This window comes from Tasmannia lanceolata, unplaced genomic scaffold, assembly GCF_043159265.1.
Source record: "Tasmannia lanceolata isolate RefF3 unplaced genomic scaffold, GAP_Taslan_0.1 ptg000037l, whole genome shotgun sequence".
Classification (NCBI taxonomy): Eukaryota; Viridiplantae; Streptophyta; class Magnoliopsida; order Canellales; family Winteraceae; genus Tasmannia; species Tasmannia lanceolata.
In genome coordinates this window covers 13298218-13319721 of record NW_027518714.1, presented here as the reverse complement: position 1 = coordinate 13319721, position 21504 = coordinate 13298218, and the positions used below count along the sequence as shown (strand labels likewise).

The window sequence follows — 21504 nt, the reverse complement described above, 5'->3', positions numbered from 1 at the left end:
ATATGAAGAAAGTGATATATTCTTGAGGAATGCTAGACTGAGAGTAGCCCTTGGAAAAGTATGGGGTAAAGGGTGCCCCATTTGGTCAATATACATTCCAGGGAGCCCTTTACTCCTACTTTTGCAAGGACACCTTGTCAGTCTAGCATTCTTCTATATTCTATTTCCGGCTACCCGCCTTTGCTGTAATTATTACTACATTTTTTACGCTAGAAGGGGTGGTTCAGGGAAGAAAGGGGGTGAATATATAAACTCCTTCAGATCGGACAGTTAGGATCATCCTATAGAGATGATTAAAGGGCTCAACCAGCTATTGCTGGGGCCTGTTGGAGCAAGCGGTAGAAAGCATTGGATCAAACTAATTAAATTTTTGCAGAAATATAAAATACTGACTTAAATAGATGACGACAAATAATTTGAATTGTGATACTACCGTACGTTCTTGAACGCCCACCTTAAAGTGTTGTTTGGCCTAACTCCAGTGCAAGGATCACACGACCAATCACCTCCAGAAACAGCAGGAGAATGGATTGTTGTAATGCACCGCTCAACAATCCGATCAGGCAAAGCACTCTATAGAATTAATTATACACTTTCTATTATTTTGAGACTCTAGAGTAATCTCCTTTTTTTCCGGTCTCCATGGATGCTAGAATGAGGGCTCTATTTATAGAGTTCAAATAGCAACCCAAAGGTCTCCTAAGAAGACCCTCCCCAAAGGTCTCCTAGGAAAACCAAGGGTCTCCTTGAAGAGACGCGCCCATTTATTGTGACAATTTATGGATTCATAGAATTCTAGGTGACTCTTCATAGAATCAAAGTCTTCCAACAGTCATACATGAATATTTAATTAATGCCAAGAGTCATCACTAATTAGAATACTCAAAACTAAGAGTCACCATTAATGAGTTAACTAAAGGGCCAAGGAATATAAAGAGTTGCTCACAAAGAGTCATATCTATCATTAATCCATTAATGTGAATCATTTAGGGCCCGTTTGGATGCCGAATTTTGATTTGGATTTTTCACATTTGTAGCCCTTTTTGCATTGTAATTTGTTCCGGATCATATTCTTGGATTTCCAATTAAGCAACTGACTGTGAAAAAATCAGATTTCCAAACATGGCAAATAAGAAATTAGAAATCCACAGATGTGGCAGTTTCCTTCACCCTCTTTGCTCCTCAACCTCTCCCCTCCGTTAGGAAGTACCTCCTTCCCTCTCTCAACGCCCTCTACATGAGCTGCCGGATCTATTCATTTTGTATTTAAAACTCAACTCTAAATCCAAATACAATATATGAGGTATCCAAACGATCCCTTAATAGATTCAGTAGTCTAACTCATTCACTTATCCAAGTCATGTTTTTGTAGTTTCAACGAATATGAAAAGCCAGCCCTATAAATTAGAAGTTGAAAGGTTGGAAACTTAAGAGTTTTAGCCTAAAACAACAGGCCCAACCAACGAATGGTTTGGATCTCCCAACAAGGTAGGGCAACTGTACAACGAGTGTGGATGTACAAGGACGTAAAAGTATTAGTAGGACCAACTTGTACAACGATCTAAACCATCAACCGGTTAGGCCTTATATAGATGTGTCATGCATCAAAATTTATTACCATCTCTATTCTAACCATTTAATTTAACTGACGGTACTCGCGGCAAAAAAATGGGCAGTTAGGATTATCTCATACGATTAGATTTTGATGTAAACGACCAAAATTTAGAGTATTAGGATCATCTGATGGGATTAGATTTTGATGCATAGCTTCTTCATACCGTGGTCCAACGGATAAATGGTTTGGTTCGTTGAGAGTCTTTAAAGTTATGAACAGAGTGCCATCTTACCGCCTTACCAAATCGATGTATTATTTAAGATAAGAGTGCACTGATCTTTCATAAAATGACAATTACAATCTAATTTTGGTACAATATAAGAAAAATGAGCCAAACATCACCCCCTCTATGCCCATGTCACTAGTTCACCGAAGAAAATCTAGTCAATCCCGCTATTTTTACCCAAGGTTTTGCCACTTCAGGTCTTTTAACTGAAATGCATTAATCCGCAATATTAGTAAGAAATGTCCTATCTTTGAGTGCGGTTTGAACTATTGATTTACATAATTGGAAGTAACCAATTAGGTTTATGACGAAACCTAGATATCGATCGCTGATCCAATTTGAGTACCTCTACGGGATAGACCTCAACAGAAAATTGAAGAGTAACGGCAGCAAGTGATGTCCAGGATTACGTCCTGGATCATTAGATAGGAATCCAAAGATGAAGATAGAAACAACTAATTCTAATTAACGGGTGACATCAAATCGGTTTATTTTCAGCATCATATACATAGTTAGCACATTCGTCATAGTTAGCAGCTTCGTATCACAAAGCGCCCCTATACTTTAGAGTCAGACGTTTTCGGAGCTGGGTTGAAAGAGAGAAAGAGAGAAGGATTCGAGGAAGGAGTTTAAAAAAACAATAAAAAAATGGAGGTATGGATTTTTGCGCAACTTAACTCAATCTTCTGTTCTGACTTAAATGGATCTTTCAGACCGGGCTGTCAGTAATAACTCTACCAGATGGAATCGTCCGTTGCGGTATATAAAAAGCGATCGATTGGAAAATTCTGTATGAACAGAAATGTCACAATATTTTTTTTCCACATGTCACTGCCAAACAAGACTCTCCCTGTTTGCACATACAATCAGTGCCACGAACATGATAGATTCAATGGCTTACAGTTGCCTGCCTGGCAGGAAGAAAACCTAGCTACTTCCTATTGCCATTGCCAAGAATACTCTTCCTGTTTGCATCTACAATCGGAGCCTCTGACATGCTATATACCGTGTTGTTGAATATATTTTCAAAATTAAAGTGGCTTTGAAAATAAATAAAAAGTTATATTAACTCTTACATAAAAGAAAAAAGTTGGCGGAAGACTAAAAGTTTAGTGAACGTAAAAACAATGGAGAGAGATTAAAAAGTCTCTCTCCACTCTTCTTTCTTTTTCTTAAAGAGTACACGCCTTTTGCAAGTGGTGGGTCATGACTCCAGATGGTGCGTTGCACAAACCCACACATGGATGGCGTGGGTTGTAGGGCGCTTTTTAGCGCATACATCACCGCAAGGACTTTAATTTCCGAAAGAGAAGTATTTCTAGTCTGCTGATTAGAGATCATTCTCTAGTCCGGCGACCAAAAACACTTGGGTCCCACATTTTTTGTGATGATCTAAAGCATTCATTTGATAGGCTCCATCATAAATAAGATGTCCACAAAAAATCAGCTTCACAGGATCTTCTTAACCCTTCCATTTGTGGAGCTAAAAAATGGATAGATTTGTGCCGATTTATAGCTGTCCATTTTAAGCTCCACAAATCACAGGGTTGGGATGATCCTATGGAGCTGATTTTTTGTTGATGCCCTCTCTATGTCAGGGCCCATCAAATGAATGCTTTGCATCACCCCTCTAAGGTGGGACCCAAGTGTTCTTGGTCGCCGGACTAGAAAATGATCTCTAGTCGGCAGACTAGAAACACTTTTCTCTTTCCGAAATTCAACACCGAGACCGAAATTTCCAAAACGTACAATATAATAATATTATTTTATTCCTTTACGAAAATTCAGCTGAAATTATAGAAATTTTGGCCGAAATTTCAGGAAAAAAAGATAAATTCTACCGAATTTCGACCAAAATTTCAAGATTTTGGCTGAATTTTCTGTTTCAATGAATCCCTAAATTATAGCTGAAACCGAAATTTAAAACCATGGGTGCGATCAAAGACAGATGCTCAGGTGTGATCAAGGACAGATGCCGGCGATCAATCATGATCCAACAATCAAATGCCCATTACAAGGCGGATAGGGGGTTAATACTATCCAACAGTTAAGCTCTTCAGTCGATCTAGACCGTAGAATCATGATCGGGTGCGATGCAATACAACAGTCAGATTATCAACCCGCATTGATGCGGTGCCTTTAAAAGGTGCAATTCAAGTTCACGAGGCACAAAAGGTCTATAAATAGACAAGAAATCCATCATTTACAATAAAATTCGCCATACTCTAGTCATTTCCAAAGCCTTTTATATACATTATTTATTTATTTCTATTGTTTTCTCTCGATTATCTGTTGTTTTGCAAGAACAATAAACCAGTGTCTCACAGACTGGCCAAATTCAAGGGTGTTTACTGTTCAGGGTATATTTATGTCTGTAAATAACATGTTTCGGGCCTATTTTCATCACATCAATTCGGCCCGTAATTCTACTGAAGAGTCTTAAGAATATGCCTTATGTACCTACATACATTATAAAGTAAAAAAAAAACATCTAAAGAGAATTTTAGGGCATGATTGGCACAACCGTGAGAAGAAAATCCTTGGAATATTGTTTATCCAAGGTGAAAGAGGGTGTAGAGAGCTTGCGACAGAGACTTGAGAAGGCAGTGAAGAGAGCATACGATGATAAGGGAAAATTGAGAAACAAAATCCAATTTATTTTTCAGCACCCACTAACGGCCACATGAAATGAAAGTTGGAACCTTGGGTTACTCATTGGTGGAGTACCGGGTAATCCAAAACCTTTTTGAATGATAATCAAGAAAATAATGTTCTAGTAAAGTTCATAGAATTAAAATAACTATTCCTGTTGGACGAAATGATTAAAATGATTAAGGACTACCTGGAGACAAATACAAAAGCTTCATATAGGAATCTACAAAGAAACGATACGATTGGTCAAAATGCAGAATGGAAATCATCTCCATATCATTTTGCATTTCTCAGCAAATATATAATCGATTTCGCTATTCTAAGTGGTTATTCTATTAAGAACTTGTCGTTCGTAATTCTTGGGTTCGAGAATTCCTCTATAACTTACACTAGGTAAACAAATATCTCCCACCTCTCACTTACACTAGGAAAAGATGGATTTTAGGTTCCAAGTAATGTTAAAAAAGCATGAGAAATTCCATAAACTTCTAGCATAAGTAGACCAATAATTTGACTCAAGGATACCTAATGGAAGATTTTTACCTGAGGGATTCTTAATGCCAATGAAAGTGGCACTGTGTCATGATTATTGAGCCAGTCTTACATTCAGCTTTTCTGCACTGTCCACTTGACCTTTCCACCACAAACACCTGAAAAAGAAATTTTAGACATCTTTATATCAATCAAATCGTCTGAAACAATATGTTTTTTAGAACATTTAGATGAATCCTGTGGCTTAAACACAAACTCATCAAGACATGGTGGATCCCTGAAAATATCATTTGGATCGCACACATCATCAAAAAGATAAATCACCCGGGCAATATGGCCCTCGATAGCCAAAATGCCAACACTAGAATTTACTGGACTGTGAAGAGAGTAGCAGTCCCCTCAGATATTGACTAGTTTCTTGAAAAGGAAAAAATGGAAACTGTCAAGTTCTGTTCTAAAGTTGCATTACTGTCAAGCTGGATCATCACAGGCTTGATTGGAAGTTGTCTTCGTGTAATTCTCTTTTTTGCCTGATGGCTTATTTTTTAAAAAGAAGAAAATTAGTAGAGTAATCAGGAACTGAAATCCACATCAGGGAAAAGGATGAGAGGTTTTACTGTGGAAAAAATAACAAATCTAGATGAGACTGATGAGTCGTGCAAGACTGCCAGAGCTGGCTGAACTTTGAAGTTCGAATCATAGTTTTAAAACTCCTCCGCGTCATCTTGGACTTCTCAGAGTAGACTCCTTTTTACCTCGGCCGTGTCCTTGTCCAAGTCCACATTTTGCTTACAAAGTCAATCAAAACTCCTTTGACTCTCCCAAGTTATGACCACGTCAACTGAATACTCTCAGCTGCATCAATCAAGTACGTGTCCGCACCATGCCGAGTCGACTAGGATTTTCTTTGATCGCGTTTTGACCTGCATTCGCTTTTTGAAACAATGATTCGAACACCTACAAAAAGAGCCCCCTCTAAAAGCTAAAACCATTTAGAATGTCAACGAATAGATAGGTAATTTAGTTCGACCTGTTTACTGTCTTGGATAATGTCAAAGATGGGCAATATAAAACGGAATAACCAGAATTCTTTTCAAGACTTTTACAAAAAATAGAATCATTCCAAAAAAAAAGAATAGAAAGAAAAAATAATGTCATTTCACATTAACTTTGAGATTGATCATGTTGTGTTTATTAAACACAAATGACATAAAACAGTAGAATATTTAACAATCTATACATGGTTAGTTGCAGCTAAAGCAATATTATAAAATCTCTGCAACGAACATTTCATTATACATGGTTAGTTGCAGCTAAAGTAATATTATAAAATCTCTGCAACAACATTTCATTATCTAGGAATTAGCTACTTGACAAACATATACACCAGGTAGTGAATTGAGAGAAGGAGACAACAAATTTTTTTCCTTGTTTTTTTATGCAATTTACATGCTACTTATATATTGTATATGAGAAACATAATATGGTCTACATGCATACTTTTCCAAGGAAAATGACTGGCAGTAAAGGTACAAATTGGGGTTCAGAGGTTTGGTGACCCAAATAATTGACCTAGCAGGCCTTACAGTGGATGAGTGCGAGACAAGAACTCCCGTACTATCCAAATCTTCTTTTAATGTTTGTTAGTCACCTGCCTTAATCTTTCTTTGGAAAAATAGGGGCAGACACCATGTAATTCCTCTATCTCATATATGGCTATATACCCAAAGACATCTTCACACATAATTTCTGCTAATGGATTTTCTAGAAATCATATATCATCTCCTCCCATTAATACAGAAGACGTTATAAACAAGAAAACTAACTGTACAGAAAACAAATCTGACTATCAGAGTTGTCGCTTCTTACCGCTGACATCCACATCTGACAATAAACACACATGTCCTTATCCAATCGTCATTTATGTATAAAGACAAACTCTGGGGAGCCCGTGTTTCTGCTCCACTCAAACAGAAAACCATGTCATCATCACAACACAATGCTTACAGCTACAAAGTGAAACAGCAAAGTCTGAGTCACATCATTTCTGCTATGATTGTATGAAATGACATAAGATGATATATCAATCTAAAAGCTTATGCAAATTATAAAGAAAACCTTTGTTTCAGTATTCACAATCTAAATGAAAAGCGAAAACATATCACTTCTTTCCTAACCCTAGAGTTTAATTTACCATATAATTACTGCTCACAGTATCGCAACTCAAATACTTTCTTCCTCTCCCTCTTCAATTCAAATGCTCTGGCATCAGCTTGTGAAGCGTTCAAGTGAGGACGGAATAAATGATTCCCCCTCAGTAACAATAACACAACATTACCATAAGAAAACAATCTGACTATAAATGAGAAAATAAAAATGCGAAAGTAATGACACGCATCTTGTTTTTTGTATAAAATTTTAATCTTTTGATCTCATGTATAAATAGAGACAATTACAAAGTACATCAAACCCATCCCTTGCAGTAGCTGTATCAACTTCTGCATACCTTCGGACAGAGAGCTGGGCTCTGGGCATGGATAATTGCCACTGCTATTGAGAAAGACTGCAAAGGTGTCAGAGTTGATTGGAAGTGAACAAAATACAGGCCTTCATGTATATTCACAATTTTCAGGGTCGGTACACCTTCCTTTGCACCCTGCAAATTTCAAGTTGGTCAGCAATCAACTTAGAGATACTTTATGTTAATGCATAATTCACATCATATACAACAAAGGACAATTTATGCTTTTAACTGGAATTAACTGAGACAACAAAATTATTCTTCAATTCAATTTAATCAAACCAGATCTTTATTTTTGGAACTACCAAAATGATAAATCCCAAATTCAGAACAAGTGACTGTAATTCAAGCGGGATTGTTGTAGGAATGCTGTGGAACTAAGGACACAATGCTAAATCCCAAAACCTGAATAAGTGGCAAGAACTCACATGGGATTGTTTTAGGAATGCCGCAGAACTAGAAACACAGCACCACAAATGCTAAACTCGTGACGAAAGCAAAGGGAAACAATTGACAAGTAATTGCAACCTGTTACTAAATAGGAAGAGGTTCCTAGATGAGCCCAGAGGACAAAATAGCCTAATAGGTTAATGTCATTAACCTGACTGTCCCCACTAGTAAAAAACACCTGGTTGCAGAAAAGCCAACCCTGTCGTCCAAAGTAAAAAAGAATCACCAACATTCGCATAAAATTAAAATATCCTAATATCATCAATATCATCTGATTTGAGAAGGTGGCATCATAATATGACCTCAGAAAAGTGCATGCGCTCTATCATAAGAAAAATGGAGAAAATTTAGAGGAAATATAAGGGTGTTCTGATATCAGAGATTGCTGTAGCTTTCCCTAATATTAATCTTTAGAGATTTTTGTAGCATCCCCTAATAACATTCAACATTTTTAATGCCCATGGGTCAAATAAAACTGCCAGAAAGATATAAGAGTTACACACCCTTAGGAATAGAGCAAATGACTTGCAGTCTTCTTGTGTATCTGCTTGAGGCAAGATTTTGGGATTACTTGAACTGTTGTTGAGAACTGTGAGAGGGCAGCCAATATCCCACCCACCACAGTCACAGTGTCCACCCGACCTCCATCTCTCAGTAAGACTTGACGGGCCTCCATTTCTGGTTCTTGGGCCACCATGAATCCCTGCTGGGATGAGAACACTAACACCCGTAACAGACTCACTTTTATTTCTCAAACAACTTTCTCCACAATTTTCAGAAGAGAAGGATACCAGAGAATTATCACAACAATCAATTGTAACCTTTTCAAGAAATTTCAAGCCCCATCCCCCAGCTGCTACATTCTGACTGTTTCCATGGTTATAATCTTTCACGACAATCGCAGCCAACTCAAGATTGGTTGAGAGATGATCCTGGACGATTTTCTCTTTACCCAAATCATCATGCTCACCCAACATATCCAAACAAGGTTTCTGAGAAAAACCCTCAAATTTGGAGCCTAGAATACCAAATTTTGGAGAAGATTTGTGCTTAGCTGAATGGTTTGGCCTTAATATATCCACCACTTTCTTCGGCAACCCCTTCTTTTTCCTAAAAGTATGTGAGGAACTTTGCATATCCTCAAAATGGTATTCATTAGAACCAAACAAGACAAACTCAGTCTCCATGAATTTTAAACTGTTAGAATTGAGAGTCAGATAACTCGATACCTTCATTGTACCAACAAGATTCGACAAAGTATCACCACAACTCCTTTGGGTTTTTTTACCATCAGTTATTGAATGGAAAAAGTACATATAGTCAGGGGCTTTAGTGCCCAAAGATTCTACCTTACATGGGCTGGCAGTATACACCTCACCTTGATCATCCACAGAGAACACAAAATTGGGGGTCCCACCCTTCCATGTACAGTGAAGAAATCCCTTGAAAGCAGGGCTGCAAGACGATGAAGAGGACTGATAAGAGGATGTTGAGTTTGTACTTAAACAGGAAACAAGCATTTTATCTGAAGCCTCTGGTGGGTATCTTTGCTTTTGTATAGGCATATTGTCCCCTACTGGCTTCTGCGGGAAAGAAATTTGTAGCCTAGGAGGTGAGTTAACTAACTCTGATCCTTTTATATCTTTAACAGCAGCTGACATCACTTTTCCTAAGCTCCTATTAGTATCCACAGAACCTAGATGACAAGACAACGGGCTTCTCAAGAGACTCCTCACCTTCTCACTCCTTTCGGTTGAATTGAAAATCCGGTGTCCAATGGCAACGGGACTAATTATTACATTCCCTGGCCCAGTTGCCGACGTACACTCAACGGCAAATTTGCTCAAATCACTCGTACTTTGTGTTCTCCTTCTACGGGTTTTGATGCTGTCAAAAAGAAATTCCCTCTTTGATGACCTGAGGTTCACCGGAATATTAAACAGGGATGTTGTATTACAAATTAGACTAAGAGAGTTAGATGCTCTAGCTTCTACCAAATCCAAGCATCGTTGCACATGACTCTCATGGAGACTTACAAAACTCATATAATTTGGGATCCTAAGTCCCCTAACACACTGATTTGGAAGGTATGATTCCTCAATGCAGCTTGGATGAGGTCTTTGTTGCTTGATACCTAAGGTTAATTGTTGCTCTTGTCCTACCTCTTCGAGGACCCTTTGGAGCCTTGGCACAGAAAATGCAAAGCCATTGTTGTCTTCTATTTCTCTGTCCTTGATAAAGCTAAGTGGTAAATCCTCCTTGTTTTGGAAATCTTCTTTCAGAGCCACAACTTTCTCTTCCATGTCCATGGTCCCACTGAATGAGGCACATTTAATAGTAATTTGCATATGCTAAATCACTGATAGCTTCGGCCAAATTACATATTGAATCTGAACAATTAACGAAAAGTTAGCATCCACACATGATAATAAGAAGAAAAGTTACATTTTTCATTAGTCTCTAGATACATAAACATTACTTAATGCCCCAGTTATGCAAAGCTGTCAACCACATTACCTGAGTTCCTATTTGACAAGATTTCGATTTATAATTATTAATTAACCATTATTAATTAACCAATGACTATTTACGCAGTTGATGCTCTTCGTGTAGAATAGCTTCAGATCCATAGAATCACCAACCAATTTTGAATTAAGAAAACTACTTGCCCTCAATTTATCACTGATACTGGCCAAAATAAACTGGTCAACCATAAAACTTTCACAATCTGGACAGATGGGATGCCTAATAATTGTAATAAATCAACAGAACCCGGTTTGATAGACCTCGAGCTCTAACTTTAACATTAACCCGGTTACTTTATTTACTAAAAAAAAATTAATCTGACAAGCTTGTAGTACGGCTAAGAACAGATGTAAAAGGAAAGTCAACAAAAACTTGACGTTTACGTATCCTTGAGTCAAAAAATGACGAAAACAATAACAATAAACAACTGCAAAAAAAGGGGGCACGAAGAATAGCTTTCTTGAAGATAACAAGAAACTGACTGCAGCTCATCTACTCTTATGCCCTGTTTGTTTTGGATTTTGAGAAACGATTGTGAGTCCAAAACCAATTATTGTACTCAAAATTAAATGTAAATTTGAGTCCAATAATCAGTTTTGGACTCACAATCGGTTCTCAAAATTCAAAACAAACAGGGCCTTAGCGTTTTCATGCCAAGACAATGGTAATGCCTAGGGGTTGGCTGACAAACCAAAAATTCGTCGCCAAAAATCCTGCTTATCAACTCCAACCTTGCTGAGTCAAAAATGACAAAAACAATAACAATAAATAACTGCAAAAAAAAAGGAGGGAGGAAGAATAGCTTTCTTGAAGATAACAAGAAACTTACTGCAGCTCATCTATTCTTACGCCCTGTTTGTTTTGGATTTTGAGAACTGATTGTGATTCCAAAACCGATTATTGTACTCAAAATTAAACGTAAATTGGAGTCCAATAATCGGTTTGGACTCACAATTTGTTCTCAAAATCCAAAACAAACAGGGCCTTAGTGTTCTCATGCCATGACAATGGTAATGCCTAGAGGTTGGCTGACGAACCAAAAATTCATTGCCTAAAATCTTGCTTATCCACTACAACCTTGCTGAGTCAACTGAGTTTGGTCAGGCTCCTAGTATCAAGTCTAAACTGATTTTCCATTGATTGGGTTACTTTTTTGCAATATGTGTTTTTAATTTGCCTGGACAACTCGAACCCAGAAATCAAACGACCAATTTCAGAATCAAGGGTCCAAGTTACGAACATCGCCAAAATCATAAATCTTTTCCCAAATATCCAGATATTAAACCAAAATAAAATATAAAAGTCCTCTACTGCAATATCCTCAAACAGTTCATATCAAAACAAAACTACAAAAAATCATGAAAAAGAAAGAAAAAAAAAACTCAACCCATAATTTGAAATAATTAATTACTCGAGCATATTGTTCTGGTATCATCATGATAAAAATCTGATCAATAAATAAAAGATGCATATCTGTGATTTTAAATCAGAAAAATAAATTGTTTATCAGAAAAATTGAAAGAAACAAACACCAGCAACTACAAAATCCAACTTTAACAAACAAAAACCTAATTGAATCCAACAATATTAATTAAAAAACAAAAGGCTAATCAAATAATGAACATCCAAACAACCAAACATGTTCATTGCAAAATTTTCAGCACGAATCAAACAAAATACCCCAAGGCCCTGTTTGGATTGCAGGAATTTTTTGGAAAAGTCTGGAAAGGAAAAATATTTCCAATATTTCCTACCCTAATCAATTTTCTCTTAAATTAATTATAATCATAGTATTTTCTTCTAAATCATGGAAAGAAAAATTTTCCCAATAAAAAAATTTTTGTGACAAATTTTTTTCTTGCAATCCAAACAAGGTCAAAAGGATAAATTTTTTTTAAAAAAATGGAAAGCTTATTACGCCACTAATTCCAAGTCCCAACAACTCTATCTCCCTACCCCTTCCTGCTTATATAAAATCAAAACTAAAATTCAAAACTTCATAAATAAATAAATAAATCAAATTCCAAAATACCCATCAATAAACAAACACCATAAAAATACAAAAAAAAATAAAAATCACAGAATTAAATTTCTCACCTCCAGAACCGGATCAAAGAACGAAAACCACTAAAATCCAATCCTCCAACACAACACTCGGTAATGGATTCTGCTAACGTGAGCCTACAGACCTTTTAGGGGGTAGAATAAGAATGAAATAATGGCTTCTGCTACCATTCAAAAAAAAAAAGCTTCTTCTAACGTGCGCCTATAGACCTTCAAATATCTCTCTTAGGGAGAGAAATAAGACGAAGAAGAAGAAAAAGAGACGCGTAAGAGGATACGAAATGCGATCGTAAGCCACGTGAAGGAGGTTTTCTTTTTTCTCTAAAATCACGACGAACGGAGAAAAAATGATGAAGAAAAAGAAGCTCACAACGCGGATTTTAGGTGGAGAGGGAAGAGGGACCCCACCTTTTCTTCTCTTCCTGGTCTAAGTCTTCGTTTCTCTCTTTCAAGAAACCCTAAAATAAGATCAACAACCAAACCCTAGACATAGATATTGGGGGAGGGTGGGCGCACGATGCGCTTATCCTGCACTCCACTAGTCAGACTCTAACTGTTTATTCTTACTGCCTGTCCCTATCCCCTCCCCCCCCCCACTTCCATTTTCAGATAAATTAAACCCTTTTTATGCTTTCTCTCTATCTAATGCTCTAACATTTGCATTTTCCGTTTCTCTCTTGCTCGAAATATTAAACACTCTTCATACTCCTATTTATTACCCCCCCTGCTTTTGCATTTACTGTCAAGCGGCGGGAGGTGTAATCACGAAAATACCCCTGCTTGCCTCTCTCACTCTCTCGTGACTTGAAAATTCCTCTTACGAAAACCACCTCACGGGTGAAATAAAATGACGAGCCTGTGGGGATTTGCTAGCGTCCGTTGCAAAAGGCATTTAGTGGATGGTCTGTCGGATGTGAAAGCGTGCCACATAGGCTCACTTTTCAGCTGATTTTGTCTTCACTGACGACGTGGCTGTGAATCACATGCAACAGACCATCCGCGAATTGCCTTCTTCGATGGACGATAGCAAATGGGACTACTAACTATATAAATTTGTGGAGAGCCATTTCTCGGCTGGCCTCTGCAGATCCCATATAACTATACTTGTTTGGGATTTGCTAGCGACTGTCGCGGAAAGGGCATTTCGCGGCTGGCAGTTGCATGTGAGAGCAGCCACACAGGCTCACTTTTCAGCAGATTTTGTCTTATTCATTTAATTCAACTGAGGTGGCTGCTCTCACATGCAACAGTAGCAAATCTCTAGCTGTTAGGTACCTTGCAAATGTTGACTTAATTGTAGCTGTAAAATACACATTGTAAATTTGCAGAGTAAATTTTCCTTTTTGCCATCCAATACCTTGCATCATATTGAAGGAATCTAAATAAGGGATGTTGTTTCTGGACCACACCAACATCTAGATAGAATCTGATTCAAAATACGTTGTGGATGTTGTTCAAGGATCCATACCTCCGCCCTGGAAGAAGATAAATGTGATTATTCATATCCGGGACCTCCTGTCGCATTTCAATAAATGGCGAAGCACCCATATATGGCGAGAAGGTAACTCTATTGCTGACCTCCTCTCCAAAAGATCATTCCCATGGAAAGGTTGCACCACCCAAGTGCTGTTTGCTCCCCCCCTTCTTCTCTCAGCCGTTGACGATGACCAAAATGGAACTCTGTTTTTGAGACTGTAGGCACTGGTTGCCTTTTTCATTTGTTCTAGTTCTAGTTTTGGGATTTTCATCCCTTTGCTTTGGCTCTTAAAGCCCTTCTGATGTGCTTGCTTATTCATCAATGAACCTGGTAGGGGTCTTGCCTAACCCAGCTTACCCATATATAAAAAAAAAAAGGAATCTAAATAAGGATTCACCAGGGACCATCACAGAAGGCATTTTGCGGGCCCGCTGTTGCATGAGAGAGCAGCCACATTGGATGAATAAGACGAAATCTATTGAAAAGTGAGCCTATGTGGCTGCTCTCTCATGCAACAGCTGGTCGGCGAAGTGCCTTTTGCCGTGGTCCCTAGCAAATCCCATACTGTACATACGTAGATAATTTCTCCGAAAGCCATTTTGCAGCTCACTTTTGTCGGAGAGTACGACCACACAGGCTCACTTTTTAGCAGATTCAGTCGATCTTATTAATTCAACTCATATGAGGTGGCTGTAGTCTCATGCAAAAGTGAGCCGAGAAATGGCGTTCCTTGAAATTGCCTAGCAAATACCCTGTATATGTAATGGAAAAAGTTATCTTGCCATGTCACTTTCCTCGAGTTATTTAGAACTTTATAACTGTAAGTTTCATAGTTACTATTAAATAACTAGATTGCTCATTAGCTAATTGGATAGGCAATGATATTTTCACTCCCCCTACAGTACGGATTCGCTCCCCTTTTAACTTGATTTTACATCAAAAAGCGTTAATAAGAGGAGCGAACGCATACTGCAGGGGGAGTGAAAATATCATCGCACATTGGGTATCTTAAATATGTTATACATAATGGGAAAACATAATTAAGATGCCTTAAAACATTAGAAATATAAATTTTCTCATTGGCCATAAATTAATCTCTCTTCTCTAATTTTTTTTATTTCCATCCCTTGAAATATTAGTCATGAATCGCGTTTGTTCAGAGCGTGTCATTTTCTTGTTGTAAATTGACCAGATTTTATATCTTGTGTGCACTTCAAGTCCAATATTTTTTTAAAAAGTATAGTGGGGCCCACTTCATAGGATGATTTAAACTGTTCTGGGTTGGGCCACAACATAAATAGGTTGTACCCCCGTAAATCATCTCCATAGGATGATCCTAACGCTCCAATCATAGAGGGACTTCACATATGATTTTCCTCCCCATCCATGCACACCATCCACTTATTTTCAACTTTATTTTCACTGTTACAATACCACTCAATTTAGAACAACCAATGACAACTTTCTGAATAGAGAGATTAGGGGTGTCATTGGACCCAAACGGTCCAATGGGCTATCTGAGTCCGAACTTTAATGGACAGGATCTAGACACATTAGTAGATCCTTGGACACATTTCGTATCCCTATCATAGGATTCAAAATTATTTCCTATAATATCTAGACAACTAGCAAAAGCCCATGGGATAGTCCTAAATCCGAATTTATTATACTATTTTTGTGAAAGTAGCCTTCAGTTTTTTTTACAATTTAAATATTATTTTAGAGGTACTTTAGTAAAAACGAGTCATGTATTTGTTTTCAAATTATTCCCGGTTTTAGTTTTTTGTCATCCATCTCTCGAGTATCGAGTCACTCTCTTCTTTTTCTTCTCTAACCATTGACACTAAGTCCTGATCCTACTGCTTAATCGTCGTTAGGGCTCGCGAAGTGGCAACCAAACAGAGTATTTCACTGACGTGGCAATTCATAAACGATGATTATCTCAGGTAAATCCTTAAATTAGGAATCCAAATAGAGCCTTAACAAATAGTAATAAATGTTGACTGGTTAATAAAAGGTAATTATCAAAACACGTTATTGTGAATATCAGTTGCCTAGTTTAAAAACCTTTAAATGGTATATAGATTTTGCATTGTCATCCATAAATTTGGGCACTAACATACCTACATCGTTGGTCTTCTACCCTATTTAATAGTTCATGTAATATTATTTTTCTACATACAAGACAAACATGCACCGGTAGAAGTGGCTTGTTTTAAGGGGGTTGCATGAGCCCCCTAATTCTTAGGGTATTTTATAAGGGGTTCGCTAGGCAATTTCACATAATGCCAATTCGCCCCCACTTGAATGCTCACTTTTTAGCAGATTTAGTCTTACTCATTTCCTCTTAGGTGGCTGTTGTCTCATACAATAGTGATCTGCCAAGTGGCTTTCGGAGAAATTGCCTAGCAAATCCCTAATTAAAAAGGAATTTACTTATATATTTTTTTAAAATAGCTATGAAGTTATTTACATTTCTAAGATATTTAATAGCCATCACATAAGGCATTTTGCGAGTGGTCTGTTGCAAGTGAGAGCAGCTATCTCGTGAATGAAGACAAAACCTGCTGGAAAGTGAGCCTGTGTGGCTGCTTTCACATGCAACAGACCTAAGCAAAATGCCTTCTGCGATGGACGCTAGCAAATCCCATAAATCTATCATATGTTACTCCATGAAGAAATAGTCGTGTAGACTTTGGTCATAATAATAGTTTTACAGGGGGGATTTTAGTCGTACTTTGAATTATATGGCTACTCCATATTGGACTAAAATTAGGGGTGGCAAAATTGGCCGAACCGAACCGGAACCGAGCCGAAAATTCGGTTTCGGTTTGGGTATCAAACCGAACCGAAACCGAATATTTGCAATTATTATGAGTAAAGGGTGGCAAAATTGGCGGAACCGAACCGAAACCGAACCGAAAATTCAGTTTTGGTTCGGTTTTGGTTTGGTAAAACCAAACCGATTCAAATTTCGGTTTGGTTCGGTTTGGGGGTCAAACCGAACCATTGCCACCCCTAACTAAAATGAAAAAAAACATTACTAACGGGGAAGCATTCATTGGCTATTAAAGAATCTCGAGTACGTGATCTCAACATCCCTAACAAAGGGACTTCCAACATCTCTAACAAAGCGAATCCCAGTCGTGTGCCCTACCCTAATTACTTTTTAAAGGGAAGTGATATTTTCGCCTTCTTTTTTCCCCTGGTCCACTCCCTCTAATGTATTTACGACTACTCTTTTTACACTACAAGTGGTGGCCCCTGCAAGCAATGGGAACCAATATCTCTTTCACTTATTTTATTGCAAAACCAATTAATTGCTACATTATTAAAGTCGTCAACCTTGGATGTATCTTTGGGATTTGGGAGGCAATTTGGTGAAAAATCATTTGGCGGCTCACTTTTGCAGGAGATTTGGTGAAGAGCCACACCGGTAGGTTTTTAGCACATTTTTTCTCATTCATTCAATTCATCCCAGGTGACCGAGTTTTTAGCAGATTTTGCGGGAGAGAACAGCCACAACTATCACACATGTTATTCACAAAAGTCAATGAAATATCTTCAGCATCTAAAGATAATAATTTGGTAACCGACTTTGGAACAAAGAATAATGATACAGTAGGCGAGTTGCGAAAGGAGAACATATGTAGAACCTAACAAATAGACTCTTCAGTCCATGGTGGCTAGGTCCGAAATTTCGGTAAAGTCACTCTACATGTTGGGTTTTTGGGCTGGAATTTAGGTAATTTCGGCTGAAATTTGGTAAAGGAATAAAAAAAAAAAACTTCTGTTGAAATTTCACCGAAATCGACAAAATTCCCGAAACACTGAAATTGACGCCGAAATTGATGCCGAAATTTCAATTTCGACTGAAATTTGGCACATTTTGCCAATTTCGGATTCGGTTTCGGTGTTGACCCTCAAAATTTAAAGCCATGCTCTTCACACGTTAACCACAAGTTACTGCTGTTCTTTGCCTTTTTCTCCAAATGGCAAAACCACCCCTCCTTGTACTGGCATGTAGTGATTTTCCCGTTCAGCTTAGGTATGAGTTGTCATTTTGGGATGGTACCAATACCTGAGAAATTATACGATTACCATCCGTCAAGTCACGTGAAGGTGGTACTTCAAAAGTACCACCCTTGATATTTGATCCAACAGCAGCGTCTTAAAAAGTAGGCTGCTGTTGGATCAAATATCAAGGGTGGTACCGTTTTGACGGTACTTGACGGTCGGGCATCATATAAAGACTCTCAATACCTAGCTAGCGGTTTGCCACATGATACTTTACAAGATCAACGATATTGATTTAAGAGATTTTATATGTTGTGCGCGCGTGAAGTTCATTATTTTTCAAAAAGTATTGTGGGCCCACACCGTAGATAGGCTGTACCAACTATATCTCTTATAAGGTGATACTAGCCCTCTGATCTGTGGAGGGATTGCACATTAAGGACGCAACCGTAGATTGTAGGGTTAGGATCATCTTATGGGTATGATATACTTCGTTCAACCTATTTACATTGTGGTCCAAGAAACAAACGGTTTTAATCATCTTAAGAAGTGGGCCCGCAGTACTTTTTGGAAAAATATTGGACTTCACAAGAATACAACATATAAAACCTCTTGATTTCAAATACATGGCCCCATTGCAACTCAAACCTTGTCGTTTACTGTTCATCGTGAAGGTGACTTTCTTCTCTGTGGGTCTCTTTTGAACAAAACACTTGTTATGAAAAGTCAATATCTTGCCTCCCACATGTACTGCATTTTCAAACTTTTATTCAAATCAGCGTTTAGGTTTTCTAGAGGGTGTGAATCCACGCCAATTCAATGAACAAAAATCAAATGTGGGAGAAAGAGACGGAGTCTGGTGAGGGGAAGATTCAAGCAAACACCCAACTTTCCAAAATTCAATTTCGAAACCTAAGACTAAGATCAACATGGGGTGGCCCACAAACTATCTTAAATGGCGCTCTCTCACTATTAAAACCTTAAAGTTTGCTTTAATTACTCCTAAGTTTCGCAAAAGAAAGTACAGAGGAATTAGAGGTCTATGTTGCACGTTCACATGTGGCAGCGGTAACTAGACTAGAGAATGTGTTGTTCTATCACATGGTACGTCATTCGTGCTCTTTTGTGGACCATATTGGCATTGAATATATGCTTTACAATAGCATAAGGTTAAGTCTAATATCAATCCAAAAAAAAATGACCTGTTAGCAGCCCATTTGCTGCCGAGAGAAAGTGATATGTAATATGTGTGTGTGCAGGCATTTTACCTTGTAGATTAGTGGTGTAAGTAGTTAACAAGAAGGAGAAAAGCATTGGATTTACCAGGAAATTACCTCGTAGAATAGTGGTAAGTAGTCTCTGACTGTCAAACTTGTAGAGTAGTGGTAGGGGGTGTCATTGCCAATGTAGAGTGCATATATCTGTCGCAAGAAATTCAAGTGAAACTCCACCTTTTTGTGGTTTTGGTTTGGATTTCATAAGGAGGGGACAAGTGTGGCACATCAGCAAATATTCAATGATTAATCATGTGATATCCCTGGTAGTCTCTAGTGATTTCAGTGCCATATTGGCAACCAAACAAGGAGTCCTGCAGATGTGGCACCCAAACGCTAAGCAAAACCCCTAAGCCATCTTGACTTTTGTGCAACCAAACACTTAGGAGAATGATATTTTCACCTCTTTATCTTCCCAGGGTCACCCCCTTGTAATGCAAAAGAGTACGAATACACTAGAGGCCGGGGTGGCCTAGGCAGAAAAGGGGGAGGATATATCACTTGCCTTGCCCTATCCCACTTCATGGGGGCCATTATTCTTGCCAATCATCGTCCCTGTATCGTGCAATTTTGTACCATCATTTCTCACTAGAGTTTTGCATATGGAAAGACGAAAGTATAGAACGCTTATGTAGACTGTACCGTTGGGATCAAAGGAGATGATCAATTCCAGGGCCAGCATGGGTATATGTATAGTCAAGACCATTGATATCACATAACATCACGAGGCGACCCACATCCGATGGGTATGATAAAAACTACAAAAATCAGCAGTTAAGCTTTTCTTTGTGGAACCCTAAATGTGGCTTGTGGGATCAATGACCTAGGATCATATGATCAAGGTGTTCTCAATGGCATTTGACTGGACTTGTAAAGAAGGACCCACTGATGGAATGGGCCTACCATTGGCTGTTGATTGTACACGAAATCTCACCCGTTAGACATTGACCCTCATCCATTTCTAAACCATCATAACATTGAATGCTGGCTAAATGACATTTAAAATTCAGCTGAGAATACCTTGATCTGATTATCCTAGGCCCATGATCCATTAAACCTCATTACTCCATTTAACAATATCGATGGTTTTGATTTCACGTAAATCCCACTTGTGAGATTGAAAAATTGCCTTTTACCATTGATCTTGAAAGTGACTTTCTGCGTGGTCCTTCTCCATAAAAATAGACGACCCACCTACCGAAAAGAGGGTGCTTAGTTGGGCAGAGTTGGAGCTGTTATTTTTCTCTTTGTTAGTTACTGTTTAGGCGAGATTCAGCTTTGTTGCGTGGGTCGAAGGGAATGATAATATTCGCCCTCTATTCTTCCCGAGCCCAGCCCCTCTAGTGTATTCATGACTACTCTTACACAAAACAAAGGTGTAGACGGGGGAGGAAAAAGGGGTGAATATATCATTTCCCTATCAAATGAAAGGTGGGGCAATTGATGGGGCCTATGATAATACAAGAGGTGCAAAATTTCATGTGAGGTCGTTCTGGTCGCTCCCACCAACAAAAGAGATCATTATTTTTCGGGAAGTGATATATTCACCCCTTTTGATCACCAGGAACACCCCCTGTCAGTGTTTGTGGCAATCAGGGGCATTGAATTCTTCTGACATGATGGACACTAGCAAATCCCTACTTACTAAATTTTGTTTGCAATTTACCAATAACGATTAACAAACTTAGATTTTTAAAATTAATTAGGTCTCACTTAAAATTACTAGTGATATCGATGTTAGAAAGAGTTATCTAAATAGATTTATCTTATTTATATGGTAAACCCTGAGTTAGGAAAGTTAGATCAGTAAAAATCGATAGGGAGAAAACTGCATGTAGGATGTTTCATATGCTAAGATTTTAAACAAACATTTAATGTGTTTAAGTCCATAGTCCAAATAAACTTGATCTAAATAAACACAATAAACAACGTTGATTTTAGATCCAAATGATCCAATGATATAAAAACAATGTCCATTGATATAAAAAATTTGTTATCAACACATTAGTCTTGGTCTTAGCCTCTATATGTCAAGGCCCGACCTTTGGCCAGGCTTGGTACTTAGGCTTGCCTCATCCTGTTCTTGATTTAGCAAATAGGTCTTCCCATAAAAGGAGGATGATCAAACAAACACGAAAGGTCCCAAAGAATCTCCAAAAAAACAAAATCTTGGGCGGATGAACATAATCA

The 21504-nt window shown here is 38.1% G+C and overlaps 1 protein-coding gene across 8 annotated transcripts; it reads right to left on the bottom strand.

Annotated features, from left to right (window-relative positions):
* Window positions 1-4043: 4043 nt before the first annotated feature.
* LOC143860396 (uncharacterized) lies at window positions 4044-13223 on the bottom strand. 8 transcript variants are annotated; one of them, XM_077370997.1, is made up of 6 exons: window positions 12580-13223; window positions 8460-10346; window positions 7492-7641; window positions 7180-7229; window positions 6855-6942; window positions 4044-5143 (listed from the first exon to the last, which is right to left on the bottom strand). In XM_077370997.1, the coding sequence occupies exons 2-4, from the start codon at window positions 10302-10304 to the stop codon at window positions 7209-7211; spliced, it is 2016 nt and encodes a 671-aa protein (XP_077227112.1). In that variant the 5' UTR covers window positions 10305-10346; window positions 12580-13223; the 3' UTR covers window positions 4044-5143; window positions 6855-6942; window positions 7180-7208. The 8 variants fall into 8 exon arrangements, with proteins under 8 accessions (XP_077227112.1, XP_077227111.1, XP_077227108.1 ...); XM_077370996.1 differs by lacking the exon at window positions 6855-6942 and adding an exon at window positions 5603-5908; XM_077370993.1 differs by lacking the exon at window positions 7180-7229 and adding an exon at window positions 5603-5942.
* Window positions 13224-21504: the final 8281 nt, after the last annotated feature.

Bases quoted from the DNA above. Each gene is read 5' to 3' on its own strand.
- LOC143860396 (XM_077370991.1), bottom strand. From the start codon at position 10,304: ATGCAAATTACTATTAAATGTGCCTCATTCAGTGGGACCATGGACATG. The intron at 7,642-8,459 runs GTGTGTAACTCT...TGAAATTTGCAG, and splicing joins CATTTGCTCTATTCCTAAGG to GGTGCAAAGGAAGGTGTACC. The intron at 5,943-7,491 runs GTATGCAGAAGT...CTCTTTTTGTAG, and splicing joins GCCCAGCTCTCTGTCCGAAG to GTGTTCGAATCATTGTTTCA.